We start from the raw sequence: 19,671 nt of genomic DNA, 5'->3' as shown, positions 1-19,671 counted from the left end.
AAAAGGCAATTGCTTAGGATTGTTTTCTCTGCATCCAAAAAGGGGGCAGAAATCTCCTAGTTTTTTATAATAATAGAATCATATAATAATGCTCACTGTGGCCTTAAAAACACCATGCAAAAATGCTTTGTAGGTTATCCATGAATCAAAAATTAAAATGCACAACCAAAAACTTTTCAATTAAGTTTTGAAAGCAATCAAATTCTCATATTAATGTTGACAATAAAGCAACGCATTGCAACAAAAGTTTCAACCTTTAGCATTCAAGAAGCTCAATAACACAAAATAACATGATGTTTGTATTAAGCAAAGGCGAAGAAAAAATCTACCAAAACCCCAATTCTCCGAAAATAAGCAAAAAAACCCCCAAATCTAAACCCTAAAATCCTAGGCGGTGAGAACAACAGCGCCACCAGCTTCCTTAATCTTCTTCTCAGCGGTCTTAGAAATGAGCTTGGCCTTCACCACAACAGGCTGGTTCTGAGGCAACGCCCCCTTCCCCAACACCTTAAAGTACCCAAACTGCGTCACGTCGATCAACGGCACGTCATTTCCTTTGTTCGCCGCCGCCTTGTCCTTCGCCTCCTGCGGCACCAAAGACCAGAGCTTGTCGACGTTGACGATGGGGCAGTAGAACTTGTTGCGGAGCTTGTGGAAGTAGCGCATGCCGACTTTACCAAAATACCCCGGGTGGTACTTGTCGAACAAGATCCGGTGGTGGTGCATGCCTCCGGCATTTCCACGACCACCGGGATGCTTCCTGTGCTTCCCGATTCGGCCGTGGCCGGCGCTGACGTGACCTCTCTTCTTCCGATTCTTCTTCAAACTGGTCGTCATTTTTGGCCTAGGGTTTCAGTGGCTCGAATTTGGGGGTATTTATATGAAGACGATGAAGGTTTTGGGGTTTCGGCCCAATTATCTGGTTTACTGGGCTTGGGATTGATTACTGAAGCAGCCCAACCCAATCAATAAACATCCCCAAAATACCCTCGTCTTGATCATTCAATTACAAGCATTATCCTTCTGTCTTCCTCCAAAGGGATTTTGGCGCTAAAGTTCGTTACTTTCTTCACTATTCTAACAGTATAACAAACCCATCAAACCCAGAAAGATTCTCAAAGTGCAAAACACAATAAACGAAGAAAACATTCTACCAAGATCTCAAAGCTTCTCTCTTTTTCTCCCATGGCGTCCAGCCACCATTCTTCTCTGCTCTTCATCTTTCTCACCACTCTCTTCACAGCCATCATTGCAGCCTCTCCCTCACCACCATCACCCCCTCAACCCCCATCGCCATCACCATCATCATCACCACCGCCACCGCCACCTCCTCCGCCGCCATCATCATCGCAACCTCCATCTCCGCCATCCCCAACCTCCACACCCCAACAACTCAACAACATAATCGACGCTCTAATCGGAGCCGGCGACTTCGGGAACTGGGTCAACATCATCACCGGCGTGAACCCACTGGTCCTTCCTCTGAGCGCGACCCTCTTCATCCCTCAAGACGACGCCTTGAACCGCATGCCGACCACCGACCCCTTCATGTTCCCTTACCACGTGGTCCCTCAGCGCCTCATCTTCTCCGAGCTCCAGCTCTTCGAGCCCAAGTCTCGCCTTCCCACTCTGCTCCCCGGCAAGTCCATTCTCATCACCAACGCCTCCCGCTCCAACTTCTCCCTCGACGGCGCTCCTCTCACCCAGCCCGACCTCTACATCAGCGCCACCGTGGCTGTCCACGGCGTCGGAGCCATTCTTGAGTACTCTGTTTACGGTGATGGGTTTAACCTTTTGCCCAAGCCCAATTCGCAGCAGGGGCAGCAGCAGCCTCTACCGCCGCCTCCGCCGACGCCATCTCCAGGGTTGTTTTCCCCCGCGGGAGAAATCGTGGGCGGCGGGTGGAGGTCTGATGCAGCGCCGCCGTGCCATTGTGTTGAGTTTCCGGTTGGTTGGTTCTTGGTTGCTTGTGCGGTTTTGGGGTTCAAGATTCAGAGGAACTACTAGGCTTGGTAGTTGAAGATCGTCTCTGCTAATTCTCATTATCGGATGGGGTTCTCGCACATTTGGCACATCATCTTGATGAGGATGATCTTGACTTCTTTATCAAGATTAATTGGGATTTAGGATTCTTTTGCGGCTACTACAATTTGTTAATTGTGTGAGTTTTGTGTTGATGTTCATCAATTTCTTGTTCCAAAATTGTGCATTTTGCTGTAATTCTGATCTCACCATGCAATGGTGTTCTTATTGTATTCTTTGCTTATGAATGCAACTTAGCTATGTCCTCAATGATACATTTGTTTCCTCCTTCAATTAAATCAAGTGCGATTCCATCCCTCTCTTTTCTTCAAAGAAAATTCGGAATGTAATTATGGATTTTTGTTTTTTTCAGATCGGTAAGGGTTTTTTTAATAGAAAGAAAATCAGAGGGTTATATGGTGAGAAATGTAGTTCTTTTTTAATGCTTCTATTGGCAATCCTTTTCAATCACCCTTCTCGTTTCTGCAAAACAAAACATAGGAAGAAAAAAAGAGTTGCATGTTATCAGTTAATTCAAGCATTCAATTGAAAGATATGAAACAGCACTTTTATTGTGTACACTTATTTTTCAATGATTAATGAAATAAGATCAGAAAAATTAGCTGATTAAGACCAGATCCTATCACCAATTAAAATTTCTGATGAACCGAAAGACTTTCTGTGACCGATTGAAGGCATTGGCCTCACCAAATCAAAACTCTAGATTCAGTCACGAGTAGCCACATTACAAAATTTTGTGCCCAACTCAAGACCCAGAATCCCTCTCTTTCCCTGTTATGGATTTTTTTTAGCAAAGAATAGGCCTAAAGAATGACTAAATAGGAAAAGAAGCTACCTTGAATGAGAAAGAATGAGGGGACCTATCATTACTTTTCCTTAACTATCTACATTTCTCTGGATCTCTTCAATCAATGATGTGAATGCCACTCTCCATTTTGAACTTTGTGACTCACTGCACAATACTCTCTGTAATGTCCTCAACTCTTCGGAATCTGCCTTCTTTAATAGTCTTCGCAACACTAACTGCATCTCTTCGGTTGGATGATCTCCTTCCACCAATGGATTATCCCGGTCCTGCCTTGTCAAAGTAATACCAAAAATTTTCATATCTGTTTCTCCTAGACTTCTACTTGATTCAAACGAATGCTGCTTGATTTCACTAACATTGCCAAACGCCAATGGGACAATACGCCTGTAATTCCAGTACTCCACACATTGATGGTCGGGATCGAGGGCCTCAATAGCCTGGGAGGAATAAAATCCGAATTAGATACTGGATTGAATTTTTATTTTTGAGAATGGAGCACAAATTCTTTTTTGTTCATCATCAATCACACACCAAAACAGAGAATATAGTTTTGTGCCAAGGCAATTAGCATGCCCAGTAAAAGCTCAGCATTTAGGTTTTTCCTATGCATATTTCTCACCGTCTATCTCATGATCATACAATACTTTTTAAGTTGTATAATTTATTTTCTTAGGCACACAAAAAAAATAATGACAGAAACAACATAGCTTTCTGCTTGCTACAGGGAGAGGAGAAAATAATATAAGTTACTGTACCTCAATAATGGGTTGGGAGAGAAATCCAAACATTTCAAGGCCATTAATGCTAGGCTGCAAAGAAGGCAGTCCACTTTCCCCTAGACTACTCCGTCTCTTTATTTCTTGGTTTAGTCTCTGCAGTACCATATCCCAGCACTTCTCGGCCGATACATTAGCAAAAGCCTCACCAGGGCATTCTTCCAAAGTAACCTGAAATTCATGAAAGGAAACCACTGAAAAATGCACAAGCTAAATAAAATGAATAATTTTATAGAGCCTTTCTTTAGAAGTATAATCGTATTTTATGCTCACTAGTTTAGTACAGTAATAAACTGTGGAATTCAATGCAATTGCAAAGAAGAAATGGCTAAACATGTTGTGCAATAGAGAAAAGTTTTAAAAAGAAAAGATGGTTTTACTGGACCCAAATCGTATAGAAATGATATGAAAAATATTCGAAGAAATAATAATCAGCTGTAGCTCTGAAATTTAGATTCCCCCAATCTTTGATTTTATTATATTTTGGAGGTTGAGAGAGACAAACCTTAAATAGAGGCCCGAGAAGCCCAGCAGCGAGAACTTCTGAAATATAGCTACAAACTTTTGTTGGGTCAAGCACACTACAGAATTTAACTCGGCTTTTATACCCTGCAAAAGGTAAGGTAACCATTATGTAGAGAAAAAAAGTTAAAAGGATTCCACACAAGAAAGGAAAGGAGAGGAAAAAATTTAGAATCCAAGAAACCATTGCACTACAGCCAATATACCTTTTGGATATATGGCCTGCTTACTGCACCACAACTTTCCAGACACAACAGCTCCAAAATCTATAGGCTCAACCGAAGGACTCAACTTCTGTAATTGACAGCTTTGGTCAGTCAAGGATATGTTTACACCTGAATCCTTGACAATTTCAGTTTTTGAAAAGTTTATTGACTGTTTGTTTGAAGAAGGATGGGGTAAGCAAAGTTCAACACCGAACAGCTTATTGCCATCACTCGCACAACTATTCCTGATGTCCCTTGAACAGGCAGGGTAGCCATTATCAACTTTCATCATGTCTGGGTCTCTGGCTACATCTGAACTACAAACTTTCTCTTGATTAGACACGGAAGTAGATGCATCCTCCTCAATTGTGACAGCCTTGTTATCAAAGTCATCAGATATGTGCATCGTCCTGCTTTCACGTTCATCAGACATATAATTAAGATTTAAATCAAAACAGCACTCATTCCCCATCTTTTCCTCATCATTCATGGCCAGAGTTTCATCGTCATTTTGCCTATCCATAGTGATGCGAGATGCACTTAAACTAAAAGCTCCATGCTGTGACCCTGACTGGACAACCGCAGAAGAAACTTGACTAGACGAACTGCAAGATGCATTTATGTTGACCTTCTCTTCCGAAACAGGACAACAAGATGAAGTTTCCCTTGGATTACAAGACTTGACTCTCTTATGAGACATGCTACTTTCTTGATCCAACTTAGTGGTACGCCAATCAGTACCGTCTATAGAAACTACTACAGGGTCCTTGGATGCCCATACTTTCATGGCTTCTACTCTCCCTTCCAATGCTTCAACCAGCATATTTAATTCACTGATAGTGTGGCGTTGAAGGACATATTTATGACTGATGTCACATGAACAAAAATGCTTTGCATGTTTGAGACATGAAAATCGATCAGGAGAGCATTTGCAGCTGGCAGCAGATAAGTGTAAGTCATAGAAGCAAGAAAAACATTCTCTCTCGTTCAAATCAAAGTCTCTTTCCATCTTTTGCAACTTCAAACAAATTGGAAGACGATCTAGTCTTTCCTCCTCCATTTGCACTCGTGTCTGTGAACAGTCATTGTCATACAAAATATGGTTTAGTTTATCTACTCATAAGGGCACAAGCATGCCAGAGTTCATGTAGCTATTTCTAGGCTAAGTGGTAGAAAGGGAGAGGTAAAAGAGATAGAGATAGACAGATAGATATTATATACATATATATATATATATATATTTTTAGAGAGAGAGAGAGAGAGATTTACCTTAACTGCTTTGGTGAGGACACCACCTTTGCCACAAACATTTTGCCAGCTCAAATTTCTTGTAGTTTTCTTTCCAAGAACTGATAGCTCCCAAAGAGCCTGTACAGCTTCCTGTGCCGATCCCAGTAACAATTTGTCGTGTGAGATTGATGTCTTGCGACACTGCTCACTGTATAGCTCAACTGCATTTTGCCCATGTTCTAACCAATCGACAGGGGCCACGTTCACTGCCTCGGCGCAGTTAAAGCCACAATTAAATCCAGAATGGTATGCCCTCGGAAAGGTAAGAATAAACTCCCCAGAATGTTGGACAGCTCGATACACAGGTACACCTTCAGACTTTAAAACTGAAGGAGATAGCTGAGTGACCTGACCCATGAAAGCTGTAATCTTAGTGTCTGAGATACTCACAAAAAATTTAAAAGCAAAGTTGAAACAAAGGATGTCAGAAGCCCAGTGACGTGGGCAGACATGTGCAGGGAAGTGATCGAAACTGATAAATGATATCACCAGGATAAAGACAGAACAAAAATAGGGAAGGAATGAGATCAGATATATCAATCCATGATAACATAATTCAGAGTCTTATCAGACTAGGACAATAATTAAATTTAACATTAGGCTGCTTTACAAAAGCAACTCTACTCTTAATGTCCACTACCTTAACAAAAATGATAGGCTGTAGTATTTTGTTATATGTGTGTGTGTGTGTCTAGTGGTGCCAGAAAACCATTGGTCAGTACCTAAATATTCACAGATAGGTTTGACTCTTGCACCTATATACCAATTAGTGTGCTACAACCTGTTGGCCAAACAAATATATTTGCAGATTTCCTTATGACACTTCTTCTACTGCTTAGAAAGGACTTCACATTACTTTATTCTAATGCCTTAGCTAATTTTAACAACCATTTATTACCACAAGTTAAATTGAAAACCAGAGTGAAGCCAAAAAAATATAACAACGTAAAATATTTATTTCATCAATTGGTGTGTGATTTAAAAAAAACAAAACAACAATCGCAATAAATTATTGCATAGGTTGACAAAAAAGTTGTGGATAGAACCTTTCTTCTTACCAGTTCATTGAGTAAATCAGGTTGTTCCTCGAATAAATCCGGCAAATGCTTTCTCATTGCACGTTCCAAAGATTGAGCACGACTTCCAGACACTCCATACCATACTTTTGGGTCACCCCAGTGCAGATAATTTAGGGAATAGAGGTGGTGGTCCTCAACATGCTGTTACAAACCACACAAAAAAAAAAAAAAAAAAAAAAAGAGCAATTAAGCATAACAGTAAGCCCAAAGATAATGCTTTCTTTTTGTCTAATATGGAAGCAATGAAAAAAATTGGAGGGTCATGTTTTGACCATGTTGATAGCATGACATACCCAACAAAATGAAGAAAAGCACATCCCAACATAAAGCCATGGGACTAGAACTCCTGAGATGTCGCTTGCTTCAAAAGACAGTACAGAACCGGGAAGGCGTGGGAAATTATTTAGATTCCAACCAGACATTGCATACTGATCCGAATCACCTTCGGTTACCATAGACGATGCCTTAGGAAACCCACTTCCAAATACTCCTGTTTCCAAGTCAGCTCCATAGTAAACCTGAAATATGAAAGAAAAAGGCATCCACCATTTATAAGATAAGAGTGCATTCCATAATCATAAAGTCAGTTAAAGGCACTGAAAAACCTTAGTTACATACCTCAACCTCGTCTGTTGGTTGCTCAACTATTCGCCAGTATTCACCTTCAATATCTTCCACAGAGGGTTTCCATATTTTGCTTCTAGTTTCAACAGAATTTGAACCCTCCTTAGCATCCTTTGATCTGAAGTAACTCTCCTTGAAAGTATAGGCATATCTCTGAAACTCTTCAAATGTAAAGTCTGATCCTGAATGGAACCCAAACTTCTCATCAGTCTCGGACGCAACATTAGCTTCTGAACGTCTTTTGGTTCCCATTCTTGAGTGCCTTCTTCGTTTTCGCTTCCGACCTCTACTTTTCTTTTTCATGGCTTCTCTGTTTTGAAGCAAGTCAACTTGCTGAATACGTGTGGAAAATTTAGCATGCTCCCACATCTCTTTATCCTTAAGAGGGCAGGGAGGGGTCCAGGAAGGTGGCGGGACAATCCGACATATACCATAAGATTCAGCCACTAGGCGTATCTTTGCTATGTAACCAAGTGTATCTTCAAACTCCTAATAGACGAGGGCAACACATGAAATTGAATAAATAAATACAAAGAGTCCATTTATTTTTTATAAAAAAAAAATCCTACTATCCACAATAGAAAAATGAATGAATACCTCAATAGTTGGATAAAATACAGGTGCTTCATCAATGGCAGGCCTGCATGGTTCATCCGGATCCCATCTAGCTGATATCTGTAACACAAAGGACCATATGTTCCATTTAAGCACATGAATCCATTTCTTACAAAAGCAATTCAAATGAGTGAACAAAGAAAATTAATATCCTAATTTGATGTTGGTCATTCTTAACACTCAAAATGCAGAAAATCTAGGATTTGATGACACAAGTGTTTCTTCCAATTTTATTTTCCAACCAGAGGGAAAAAATTTATTCATATATGCATATGGGTCCACGGTATGAAGTGGTGTATTCCTTTTTAATTTGATAAAACAAATTGGATGTACTTCATAAAGCTATGAAAAGACTACCCTAACTGACTTTTAGTGAGTTATGCATAGTCCATCAATTACCCAACATAACAACTAATAATAAAAACGTTCGGTACCTTTCGACTTCGAGGACTGCCTGAGCACTCATGTGCGTCATCACTTCTCTGGTTGCCCTTAAAAGAATGATCCTGCAATGCATTGTCCGTAAGAATAAAAATACTTGAAGGCTTAAATTTAAATTCCTTAAAAGACCAAGGCATTCAGTTAAGAAAAATAACATTGTAATATGAATGATCCTTTAAGAGTCAAAATATCTATTTAAAATCTTTTCTACTCTAAATTTCTCTACCTAGAGTAGCATTCTCTAAGTTTCAAACTGATGCAACTTCCCATCATGCAGAAACCACAGGGGTGGAAGCAGGATATTACGCAGAAGGCAAGGTTATAACAGAAGGTTGATCAACGTTCTCAAAGCAATCGATGATGGACAAAAGTTGGAAGAAAAAGAAAAAACAGAGTTTGTATAGCTAAACATATTCTTTTACAATAGATAAGAAACGGATAACACAGATCTGCAATTTCTTGCGAGTCAACAAAACATATGGTTTAGAAAATATGAACAAAAACTATAAAATCTTTTCTTTTTGGCCTGAAAGTGATAGTCACCACCACAGATAGATGACATCATGGAACAAATACAACAGAAGGGATTAGAAATCCAACCTCTTTTTGCTGAGATTCTGCCGCTAATTTCAACTGTTCCATTGACTGAAATTGTTGTGAAAGCATGTCTAACCAACGATATCTGCAAAAGAAAACCCTTTTACTAACCTATCAAAATCAATACAAAGCCAATCACCACAGGCAAATTTCCCACTTCTGCGTAACCAAACAAACTTAACCAAAGAATGCAAATTATGTATACCTAATTCACCAAAGCAGCAAAGGCATTCCCCAGAAACATTTTCTTTCTACTTTCTGATCAAACCAAACCCAATTGCACTTAACCAAAAACGAAAACCCAATTGCATGTATCTAACCAGGCCTAAATTCTTACAATTTTGGTAAATTATTTTCCACACGCTAAAAAATTCAACCCTATTCAGTTTTGTTTCCTATTAAAGCCAAAGAATTGACTTGGTAAACAGAAAAATATTTGGAAATTCAATCAAAGTGAAAAAGAATTGCATAGTCTAACAACAATGAGGATGAAAGCATACAAAAACCCAAGACATAGTTTTGCAGGAATTAAATATTGAATATTAAAATATGGCAAAAAGTGGATTGAAAATTCAGAAGGGTACCTTAAGAACACGCCTAAGATTCCAGGTAAGGTGATGACTTGATGTGTAGGCAATAGGTGAACTTAAATATATGCAACCCTCTCCTCTTCTCTCCTCTCCTCTAAATACTAATATTCACAATAAATGTTGGTATTTTAGATATTTATTTGGCCTCTTTATTATGGGTAATAATAGGAAGAAATATATATATATAATATAAGAGAACAAGGAAATGAGGTGGAAATTGGAATTAAGTTTTCCTGCTTGAACGAGGAAATTGGATCTAATGCTACTAGGAAATGGAAAAGGAAAAGAACAAGGAAATTTCTTATTTTTCTTATGTAATTTATGAAATAAATATTTAGAAGGAGGGGACGAGAGAGAGGGTCAACCCGCTCAAACGCACGCAGTTTTAACGGAAAGCGGTGAGTCCAGCGCTCCATAGCTCAACCAACCGCACAATAACTTGTTTGTAAGTTATACAAGCTAAGTGGGCCCATCTCACAATTCTCTTCTCTTTTGCTTCTTTTTAATTTTTTTTATTTATAATTTTTAAGTATGTCTTTGAAAAAAATAATAATAATTAGTTTCTTGACACACGCTTTAGGTATGATAAGGACTTTTTTGATATTTCATATCTTGTTTACGTTTCATATGGTCTCTCATATAAAATCTTTTAACATTTGTAATTTTTATTTACGGAAATACAATTGTACGCAATATTTATGACATAAGTTTCTCGGTCGCTCATAAAAATAAGAGACCCAAGTTCTTTTTTTTTTTGTAAATTTTTTAGGATGAAAGATTGGATTTATGAAAGTTTTGGCATTCTTATATAAGTGAGGGCTAAGATATATGAATTTTATGATAGAATCAGGATGCTCTTTTTGTACATTTGTGTCAGTTCTTCTTTCTTTTTTTCTTTTTAGGTCAAAGAATCAGGATATTTGACAATTCACATATTTGGGTCCAAAAATGGTGGCCCAAATTCTCTCCAATGCACATTTTTGGGTTTTGAGTCTAAATTCTATTGGAGATGGTTGGGTCGAAACTTAAATTTGGGTTTAGCACACTCTCTCATCTTTTTCTTCTAGGCCCACAATTTGAGTTTTGACTTGGAAACAAACTCGAATCCGAGACCGACTGTCAATGTCAGTTGAGATGTTTTGCAATACACACAGATTCTAGTAAAATCCGCTAATGAGCAAAATTTCTATGTAATGCACAAGAACTTTCTGCGAGATAACTTTTATTTACTGGGAGCAATCGTTGTATCATTTTTATGCTTCTCTTCACATTATGAATATAAAAGGTAAACAATTGCACTAATTTAGATATGTCTAATTCAGAAATTGTTGATTTACATAGTTACAAAATAAGCTCCCCTTCTCTTTTTTTCTTTTTTTTTAAACACAAGCTCTCTTTCATTCAATAAAATGCAAAAATATCACATAGACGAAATGTTTTTCATGTATATTAATGTACCAAAATCAACACATTATATAAGTTATAGAGTCTTTTATAAGATTAAAAATAACTTAGTATCTTGACTAAACTGAAAACACACCTCTCTCACTTGATGTTTGTATTCACAAGTTTATTACCAAACTAGTTATACTGAATGTAGCTTAAGCTCACTTATTCCAATTTTTATCATGAACCATCCTTAAATATGAATTGATTAACGACAACATAAAATAAAACTAACATAAGTAATATATAACTCGTGAAATCAACAAGCTATAAGAGTTATAATTGTCACTAGTATGGTATATGCTTGTTTCAGTGAATAAAAATTGTGCCATGTGACACATTCTCAACAAACCAGCTACATTCGTCTCCTATTTGATCTTATTCAAACTTTGTACAGTGGTTTTCACACTACAATTGGTGGGTAGCCCTCTCCATTAGAAGTTAATTAGGCACAGTCTGTAATGGTAGCTTACATTGCAGTCACAGAGAAAATTTTCCAATATTTTTAATTTCCTCCAATATCTTGTGTTTTTGTGTGTCTGTATTTATGTCTATATAATTCATTATCACATATAATTAGAGACCGACAAAGTCACGTTAATTTTATTTTACCGATCATGCAAAACTACAAGTTTTGATTTTCAGTTATTAATTTATTTCAATCTTATTGGAAGGTATGAATCAAACAACATTTACCTAAATAATGAATCAGATATCTTGTGTACTAAAAACGCATGACCACACTGCAATCTGTCACATTTTCTTTGCTTGTAATTCTTTAATTCAATATAACTAAATTTCTGTAACAGAAAAAGAAAAAATTGCTTTGCTTGTAATTATTTGGTTCAATTTAACTAAATGTCTGTAACAGAAAAAGAAAAAAGAAAAAACTAAATTTCTATTATTCTATTTATTACATAAAATGAGTTGAGTGAAATGTCCATTCGGTTCTGATTGAGTTTTATGGAAATGTTGAATTATGGCCCAATTGTTCGTTGATTTGGACTACATGAGAACTCTTAGCCATTGAAGAAGCCAACCCAACGAGGCCCAATTGTGTCATCTACAATCATGCTTGTTATTTTTTAGTTAAAATTTAGTTTAAAATGTATAAAAGTTATTTTAAGAGCTCTATATAAAATTTTAACTCCAATCATACTCTTTAGTTTAGGGAGTCATAAATGCTATAACTCTTTTTTAATTGGTCCACCTCTATTAAAAAAATAATATAAAAATAGTTAGTATTAATTAAAGATTTAAAATATTTATAAAATAAAGCAGCATTAATTTATAAGAGTCATTTCTATCTGCTCAGATTTAGGAGCTCCTAAAAATCTCTCTATTTTAGGAGGTGGATAAGGAGAATAGTTGGATTTGTATTTTTCCATTTTTTTCCTAAAATTTGTCTAAAGATATGATTTAGGAAGTCCATTATAGATGCTCTTATAAGTTTTTTCCCTTTTTAGTTGGAGTTGTTTATTAGGTTCAACCAAATAAACCCAACATGTTTGTGAAAATGATGAAGGTTAGGTGTATGGTACGGAGGGAAATGACATTTTTATGTAGTAATTTTTTTATTTTTTTATTTTTTTATTTTATGTGTATGGTACGGAGGGAAATGACATTTTTACCGTTGCATAAAGTCAAATCCATGTGTTGTGTGAAGAAATTGACCAAAATTTACAAATGGCTGCCCTGGGATTGAAACAGTTTGTAAATTATAGAGAATAAATTCAATGTAATTAAAACTACTTAATAAAAGAAATTGACTTTTTTTAAAAACTTCAATCCTAATAGTGTATGTGAGAAATCTCTCATCTTGTAGTTTACGCTATCGATTGTATTTGTATTAAAAACTTTATCTATCCATTAGATTAGGCTATGTCCCATGATCCCATCCCATTGCACATTTAATTTTGTTGAATAAATAAAATCGTCAAGCACACGTACGAATATTTATGGGACAAAATAAAACAAATAAAAAAATCGCCGGATGGTTTTATTTTAGCCATAGTAGGCTCTGGTGTATGAGTTTTCGGATCCTATTTCACACTCTAGAGGATTAACAAGAGAGAAACGAGCTGTCGAGTTTACAAATTAAAAAAATAAGGTTGTCCGTTGAAAATTATTTCGATATCTCCCATATTCCCAACCCATTACAACACAATCTCAAACCAAGAAAGGAATTTCAACAACGACGACCAGAACCTTTTTCCTTCGACGCTTCCTTATCATTTTCCTGAAGAACCAGACAACCCAGTTTCTTGCTCTGAGACCCAATTCCTCGTTTTCGATCTGATTCCAAAAAACCCCCCAAAAGTTGTGATTTTTGGTCCTTTGCACGGCCTTCGCTTCTGTTCTTAGGGCGCCTTCAGGTATTCATTTCTATGAATTTTATTTCCTGTTCGCTGCATAATCTATATGTCGTTGACTTGGTCTGATTGAAGCTCTTGGTTGGAGACAGCAATCCGATTGCGTCGAATACAGCTCCAGTTGCGCGAGGGGTCGTGAAGTTTGAATTTTTTGAACAAAATCAGGTATCGTAGGAAAATAATTTAACCTCTTTCATGAAAAAGATTGTTAATTTGAATTTGGTTTGTTAATGTAATTGTTGCTGCCTGATTGCTTGTAATGGTTAGTAGGGATTTGCTGCATATTTTGCGTGTTTTCAATGTATTATTATGGTTGTAGTTCCTCAATGTTTTGTATTGGGACTCGGTATTAGGTTTTGAGGTTTTACCTGCCAGAACTTATTCAGGTTTTGATCTTCTTATATAGAACGGCCTTGTTCATCGATGTTTGCGTTTGTTTGGCTGAAGACTTGACATGTTTCTGCTTCAGTTAATGCCTATATTCTAGGAGGCTGATTGTGTCAGAAACATAGAAATTATCTGTTTGAGTTTAGATGGGAACCCAATTTACCAGATGGATAATGAAACAGCCCCATCAACATTTCTTGGCTGTCCGGTTGAAAACAACCTCATCTCAGTATGTAGCATCAAGAGCCAGAGATCCCACGTTTGAGAAACTAATGGATAAGTACAAGAACCTTCTCAAAGTCATTGCTGTCCAAGATCTCATCCTAGCAAACCCCATCAACCCTGCAGTATCCCTTGATTTTCTCTCCAGGCTCTCTCAAAAGCTCCATCTCAACCGTGGTGCAGTCGCCTTCCTCCGCAAATACCCTCACATTTTCCACATTTACCATGATCCCATGAAGTCTCAGACCTTCTGCAGATTAACTGATGCTGCTATTCAAATTTCTAAAGAAGAAGCAGAGGTCATCAATGCCTCGTTGCCGCTTGTTGTTGATCGATTGGTTCGACTTCTATCAATGTCTCGTTCCAGGATGTTGCCACTCCGTGCCATTTTGAAAGTTGGCAGGGAACTTGGGCTTCCTGATGATTTTGAGGATTCTGTAATATCCAGAAACTCCCATCTTTTTCAACTTTGTGATGCTCATGAGCCCAATACTCACAACTTGAAACTGTTTGATGTAATTCCTGAAAAGTTTACTGCAGCGGTTGAGAACTGGAGGGTAGAGGAATTTTGCAAGGAGGGTTGCAATGTCGATAGGGCTGAAATTCAGTTTAGTTTTAAACATGGGTATCCTCCAGGGATGAGGTTAAGAAAGAATTTTAGGGCCAAGGTTAAGGAATGGCAGAGGTTGCCATATGTGGGACCATATGATGAGTTGTCTGAGAAGAAGAGGTCATCTAAGGCAGGAATGATGGCTGTGGAGAAACGGGCAGTTGCAACTGTTCATGAATTCTTGAATTTGACAGTAGAGAAGACAGTTGAAGTGGAAAAAATCAGCCATTTCAGGAAATGGTTTGGCTTTGATTTGAATATAAGGGATTTGTTCTTGGATCACCCTGGGATGTTTTATTTGTCGACCAAGGGAAAGAGACACACCGTTTTTCTGAGAGAAGCTTATGAGAGGGGGTGTTTGATTCACCCAAATCCAGTTTATCATGCAAGGAGAAAGCTTCTGGATCTTGTAGTTTTGGGACGTCATGGCTTGTTAACTGATGAGCTGAGGTCCATTGCTAGTAACAAGAAGGCTGAGTCACTGGGACAGTACGATGGAGAATCCTGTATCTCTGATTAATTAGTACATTTTTCCCTTCCTGTGAACCTGATAAAGTTTAAGACTTTACTTGTCAGAACTTATTCAGTTTTGATCTTCTTATAGTGTGACCGTTAATGTCGATGATTCACTTTTATTTGGCTGAAGAGATGATGCGATTCATTGTATTAATGTGTGGCCTTGAAGAAATTTTGCGTTTATTTGGACATGATTCTTGGTGTTTCTCTTTTATGCTTCCTGTTTACCTGTTTTCACCTTTAATTAAATTTTACCTTAACTTACGGAATTTGTTTTTCAAAAATATATGATGCACTTACCCTTTAAACCTATAAATCAATGCTTGTCAGAGGCAGTGACTGTCTTAGCTTATTTCTAAAGATGGGATGATCTGCACCTATCACCTATTGGTGTTGGCTTTGTACTTTTAAATTTTAATGTATGTAGTCTTCTTTAATTTCATAATGAAGCACAATATATGACGTGCTGCAAGAAATACAATCTTGTGTTTTAAATCAGGAAATTCTGGAAGCAGTATATTGTAGTCTAGAAACACAAAGTATTTTCTCCTTGATATATCTACCCACCTCTGGTTAGGCTTGTTTGACTTAATAGCTTTTTCTCTTTATACCTATATCTTGTTCCCATGAATGATACAATGGCTTACTTCAGTCCCAAGGCCTGACTTTTTAAAGTAATTGTTTTGCATTGAGGAAGTGGGCCTTATTCTGTGTATAGGGGTTCATACCCTTTCCACCCGCAGAAGTGTTAGCATATCTATGAGTGTTGATATTGTGAATGTTAGGATGTGCGAAGACATGAGAATATCAAGTTTGGTTGGATTGTGGGAAGACTTCAAGGAGCCAGAGTTTCATGAATAAAGTTAGTTTGGGCTCGTAGTAGTATTGATTTGTGTTCACAAAATAAGGTCTAGTGTTTCATAAAGAAAGTTAGTTTAGTCTTGTGAGTTTCATGAAGACAGTTTAGTCTTGTTGCTGTGATTTTCTTTATTAATACGTATTTTCTTTTTTGGAAGTAAAGAATACGTCTTTTGGATATGCTTAGGAATTTTTGCCATAAGCTTTAATACTTCTTTTGCTTTTGTTATTTAGTCTATTTGGGAATAAATATTTTCAAGTATTCAGGTTCTTTTTTTCCAAAGTTCATTTCAGTTCTTCAGAATTTCTAATGGACTGCAATCTGTCACTGTCTAGCATATTGGCCATTTAAGTTGTGGAGTGCTATAGTTTTCTCTATTGATGTCTGATTCTGTTGGTAAAGCCTCATTTTGTATGTGTGTTTCTAAACGTTGCAGGTATGCAGAGCCAGCTTGTGTGTAGTGGGTGTAGGAGCATTCTTCTATATCCTAGAGGAGCTACAAATGTTTGCTGTGCATTATGCAATATAATTACCCCAGTCCCTCCTCCTGGTAATATCTCTTTTCCTTATCCTTTTTCTTAGTGGGTACTGGTTAAGTGAATATTTTCTTGTTCATGTTCATGTTCATTATTCATGAAATTTGTTACATTAAAACGAATTGGCTTGTGAATGGTGTCAATCACATGGTTTTTGTATCCAAGGTAAACCAAATGGAGAATAAACATGATCATTTTGTTTTTTTTTGTTTTTTTTTTCCATAGTAACTTTGATCAGTGGGGTTGTTAAAGTGTTGATGCATGGCCAAACCAGATGCAGCCTGAAGATAGAAATTATGTGGAAATAATGTAGAAGTTGAAGAGAAAGTTATCAGGATTCTTAGTTAGAAGATGAAGGGTTGAAATAAGAATTAAACGGGTGAAGGAGAGAAGACTTTAAGATAAGAATCAGTCTCATCAATTCGCCCTCAGGCAGCAGGTCCTCAGTTGTGGAGTATCCTGAGGGCAATCTTGTTGAGTAGTTGTTATCATTTGAAGTGCTTTGTTTCAATGGTCATTCTGTGTGGTGGGTACCTAACATGTGGGCAATTTTTTTACTGGAATTGTCAGAGGGCTAGTAAACTTATGCATCGAAGTAATAGTTCTTTGCTTATAAAGTCAATATAAAAAACACTACGTAAACATAAAAGCTCAAGATCAACTTTAATCTGGATTAGGAGTTGCATTTGTCCTGGTAGTAGCCTAACTGGTACGTGCCACTTTTCATGCATTGTGCATCCAGCATTGTGGCTAATTTTTGCCTTCAGCATTTGTCAAGATTTGATGTTCTATGTACTTTAAACAGTGTAAATTCTACAATGGTTGATGTGTGGATAATTGCTATGAATGGGGAACCGTCATATCATTGAAAACTCTTACTGAACTGGGATTTATTTTGAACATTTTATATTAAAGGAAGCTACCATGCATGGTGGTTTTCAGAGTGGATGTTGTAAACAATACAAATTAATTGTGAGAGCACCCTCCATTGGCTGTCAGTATACATGTCAGGGCTAAGATAATTGTGCTGTGTGTTATCACCATTAGACATTTATTTAACCTAAGAAGTATGTATTTGGAAAGTCATAAGGTTTGGTTAAAAAATTTGTGCAATGACCTTGCAGGTACAGAAATGGCTCAACTTATTTGTGGGGGTTGTAGGACGTTGTTAATGCATACACGTGGGGCAACAAGTGTGAGGTGCTCCTGCTGTCATACTGTGAATCTTGCTCCAGGTACTATATAAGCTCTCTTGCATATAATATGAAGTTTCAATTGTTAAGTCAGGGCATTGTGACCCCCCTTCCCCCTCAAGTCACAAAATGAAAAAGGGAAAGAAAAAAAAAGGTAAATTGTTCACTCTTGTAATCTGCAACATAGTAGAAGGTGATCATGCAGCCTTAATGTTTTCCTTAGTAAACAATCTTTGGGTAGTGACCGGCATTCACATGATAGATACTGCAGAGGAGTTCAGCATTGTGTCTGTGCATGCCCATGCATGTGTGATTGTGGATCCGTTTCTGCAATGTTGTATACTTCTGTTTGGAAGGTTCTGGATTATATCTAGCTCACTTTTGGAAACTTTACAGTTTAACATAATGGATAGAGAAAAATTGTAAGATTGTAAATTTGAAGAAAGGATGTCCCACCTACCTTCTGAGTACAGACTAGTCATTTGTAAAGAATAATTGGTTTCATATAAACTTTTTTATTAAATGAAAGATCTTGAGGGAGAATTCCCTTTCTACAGCATTGCTGTTAATTTTGCTTTCATGTTTGGTTTAGAAGCACACTTGGCAGCAACTTTTTCTGTCAACAACAGAGCTTGAGATTTCTGTTGTTTTGTAAACCAATTACTGAACTTGTCTTTGGTTTTATTCAGTAAGATCTTAGAAAATTGATAGTAATTAGAATATTTTATGATTGCAAATGTAGAGCTTTAAGTTTCTTCTATGTTGGATTACTGTTTTACTTCATCAAGCTGTTATTGATTTCTCCTCTCCTGTGGGTTTTATTATTGTGAAAAAGCATCCAGTCAGGTTGCCCACGTCAACTGTGGAAACTGCCGGACAACACTTATGTATCCATATGGAGCTCCTTCAGTCAAATGTGCAGTCTGTCACTATGTAACTAATGTTGGTGTAAGTATAGATGAGTCTTTTGAACCTTTGGCATATCACTGTTACTCAATGATTTATGTCAATATAACACATGGGTGCAATATAACTGATGTTAACAGACATTGTCTGTGTGTGTGTGTGTGTCTCTGTGTGTGTGTGTCTATCTCTCTCTCTCCTGATCTCTCTCTCGATCTTTATCTCTCTCTGGTTTTTGAACATTTTACAGATGACCAATATGAGGGTTCCAATTCCAGTGCACAGACCTAATGGGACAGCCAATTCAGGAACGGCGCCCTCTACTTCCGCAGTAAGTTCTTAAAAGCATACCATTTATATTTCCCAGATGAGACCACGTTTGTGGTAGTGACATTTGATGCTTAGTGAATCTGTTGAATATCTCTCTTGTTATTTTCCCCATTCTCAGAGCCAGACCGTTGTGGTTGAGAACCCTATGTCTGTTGATGAAAGTGGCAAATTGGTAAGTTTGTTCAATTATACATCCTTTCACATGCCTTTGTTTTCCCTGTAAATTCCCTTCTTTCTTTTTTTCTCTTATTGACCAACCAAACATCTGCTGATGATAAAACTCTTAACCTCACAGGTGAGCAATGTCGTCGTTGGTGTCACAACTGGGAAAAAATAATACAGCGGGATTCTGTCCTTATTACACATTACTTGGAAGATAGACATCAAAATTGGTGTATATTTTATTGGAGTTGTTCATAAACACCTGTGCGAGAAATGATTTCACATATGAGGCGTCAGATAAATGTATCATGTACTATTAAAGAGACTTGAATTGGAGAGGACATTCCTATATCATTCTTGTAATTGCTGTATCACCCGCGTGTTCAAGTTGAGTGACTGCACATAAAAGTATATATGATTTCAAACTACTTTTCAAACTACAAATCCAATTGTCAAACATTTGTTTTGTATTTAAACAATTTATTTTGTTTAATTGTTGTTATTTATAGTGCTCGGACTATCTCTTCTATTCAATTTTAAACCT

General features: G+C 37.3%; 4 protein-coding genes across 8 annotated transcripts; 2 read left to right on the top strand and 2 right to left on the bottom strand.

Annotated features, from left to right (window-relative positions):
• Positions 162–864, bottom strand: LOC18781307 (60S ribosomal protein L27a-2). Its single transcript, XM_007212140.2, has one exon. It carries the CDS (start codon positions 835–837, stop codon positions 388–390), a length of 450 nt encoding a protein of 149 aa, XP_007212202.1. The 5' UTR covers positions 838–864; the 3' UTR covers positions 162–387.
• On the top strand, positions 954–2,143 carry LOC18780451 (ras-associated and pleckstrin homology domains-containing protein 1). The gene has a single exon (XM_007214516.2). It carries the CDS (start codon positions 1,186–1,188, stop codon positions 2,005–2,007), a length of 822 nt encoding a protein of 273 aa, XP_007214578.2. The 5' UTR covers positions 954–1,185; the 3' UTR covers positions 2,008–2,143.
• On the bottom strand, positions 2,248–10,085 carry LOC18778924 (lysine-specific demethylase JMJ18). Of its 2 annotated transcripts, XM_020562143.1 has the most exons (13): positions 9,586–9,998; positions 9,005–9,086; positions 8,398–8,469; positions 7,946–8,023; positions 7,343–7,837; positions 7,018–7,242; positions 6,704–6,865; positions 5,625–5,993; positions 4,356–5,427; positions 4,133–4,236; positions 3,607–3,798; positions 2,879–3,288; positions 2,248–2,505 (listed from the first exon to the last, which is right to left on the bottom strand). In XM_020562143.1, the coding sequence occupies exons 2-12, from the start codon at positions 9,068–9,070 to the stop codon at positions 2,920–2,922; spliced, it is 3,204 nt and encodes a 1,067-aa protein (XP_020417732.1). In that variant the 5' UTR covers positions 9,071–9,086; positions 9,586–9,998; the 3' UTR covers positions 2,248–2,505; positions 2,879–2,919. The 2 variants fall into 2 exon arrangements, with proteins under 2 accessions (XP_020417732.1, XP_007213709.2); XM_007213647.2 differs by lacking the exon at positions 2,248–2,505 and having other exon boundaries at positions 2,545–3,288; positions 9,586–10,085.
• On the top strand, positions 12,403–19,640 carry LOC18781465 (protein LSD1). 4 transcript variants are annotated; one of them, XM_007212100.2, is made up of 8 exons: positions 13,001–13,412; positions 13,502–13,574; positions 16,440–16,553; positions 17,664–17,774; positions 18,568–18,680; positions 18,886–18,966; positions 19,084–19,137; positions 19,261–19,640. In XM_007212100.2, exons 3-8 carry the CDS (start codon positions 16,442–16,444, stop codon positions 19,300–19,302), a joined length of 513 nt encoding a protein of 170 aa, XP_007212162.1. In that variant the 5' UTR covers positions 13,001–13,412; positions 13,502–13,574; positions 16,440–16,441; the 3' UTR covers positions 19,303–19,640. The 4 variants fall into 4 exon arrangements, with proteins under 4 accessions (XP_020417735.1, XP_020417734.1, XP_007212162.1 ...); XM_020562148.1 differs by having other exon boundaries at positions 13,028–13,412; positions 13,485–13,574; XM_020562146.1 differs by lacking the exons at positions 16,440–16,553; positions 17,664–17,774; positions 18,568–18,680; ... (1 more) ...; positions 19,084–19,137; positions 19,261–19,640 and adding an exon at positions 13,816–15,335 and having other exon boundaries at positions 12,403–13,412; positions 13,485–13,574.

The sequence above is a fragment of the Prunus persica genome, chromosome G4, assembly GCF_000346465.2.
Source record: "Prunus persica cultivar Lovell chromosome G4, Prunus_persica_NCBIv2, whole genome shotgun sequence".
NCBI lineage: Eukaryota > Viridiplantae > Streptophyta > Magnoliopsida > Rosales > Rosaceae > Prunus > Prunus persica.
The sequence above is the reverse complement of the archived record's forward strand: the minus strand, read 5'-3'. Positions and strand labels throughout refer to the sequence as shown.

Bases quoted from the DNA above. Each gene is read 5' to 3' on its own strand.
- LOC18781307 (XM_007212140.2), bottom strand. From the start codon at position 837: ATGACGACCAGTTTGAAGAAGAATCGGAAGAAGAGAGGTCACGTCAGC.
- LOC18778924 (XM_007213647.2), bottom strand. From the start codon at position 9,070: ATGCTTTCACAACAATTTCAGTCAATGGAACAGTTGAAATTAGCGGCA. The intron at 4,237-4,355 runs GTATATTGGCTG...TACCTTTTGCAG, and splicing joins GCAGGCCATATATCCAAAAG to GGTATAAAAGCCGAGTTAAA. The intron at 3,289-3,606 runs GTACAGTAACTT...TATTCCTCCCAG, and splicing joins TCTCCCAACCCATTATTGAG to GCTATTGAGGCCCTCGATCC.
- LOC18780451 (XM_007214516.2), top strand. From the start codon at position 1,186: ATGGCGTCCAGCCACCATTCTTCTCTGCTCTTCATCTTTCTCACCACT.
- LOC18781465 (XM_020562146.1), top strand. From the start codon at position 13,943: ATGGGAACCCAATTTACCAGATGGATAATGAAACAGCCCCATCAACAT.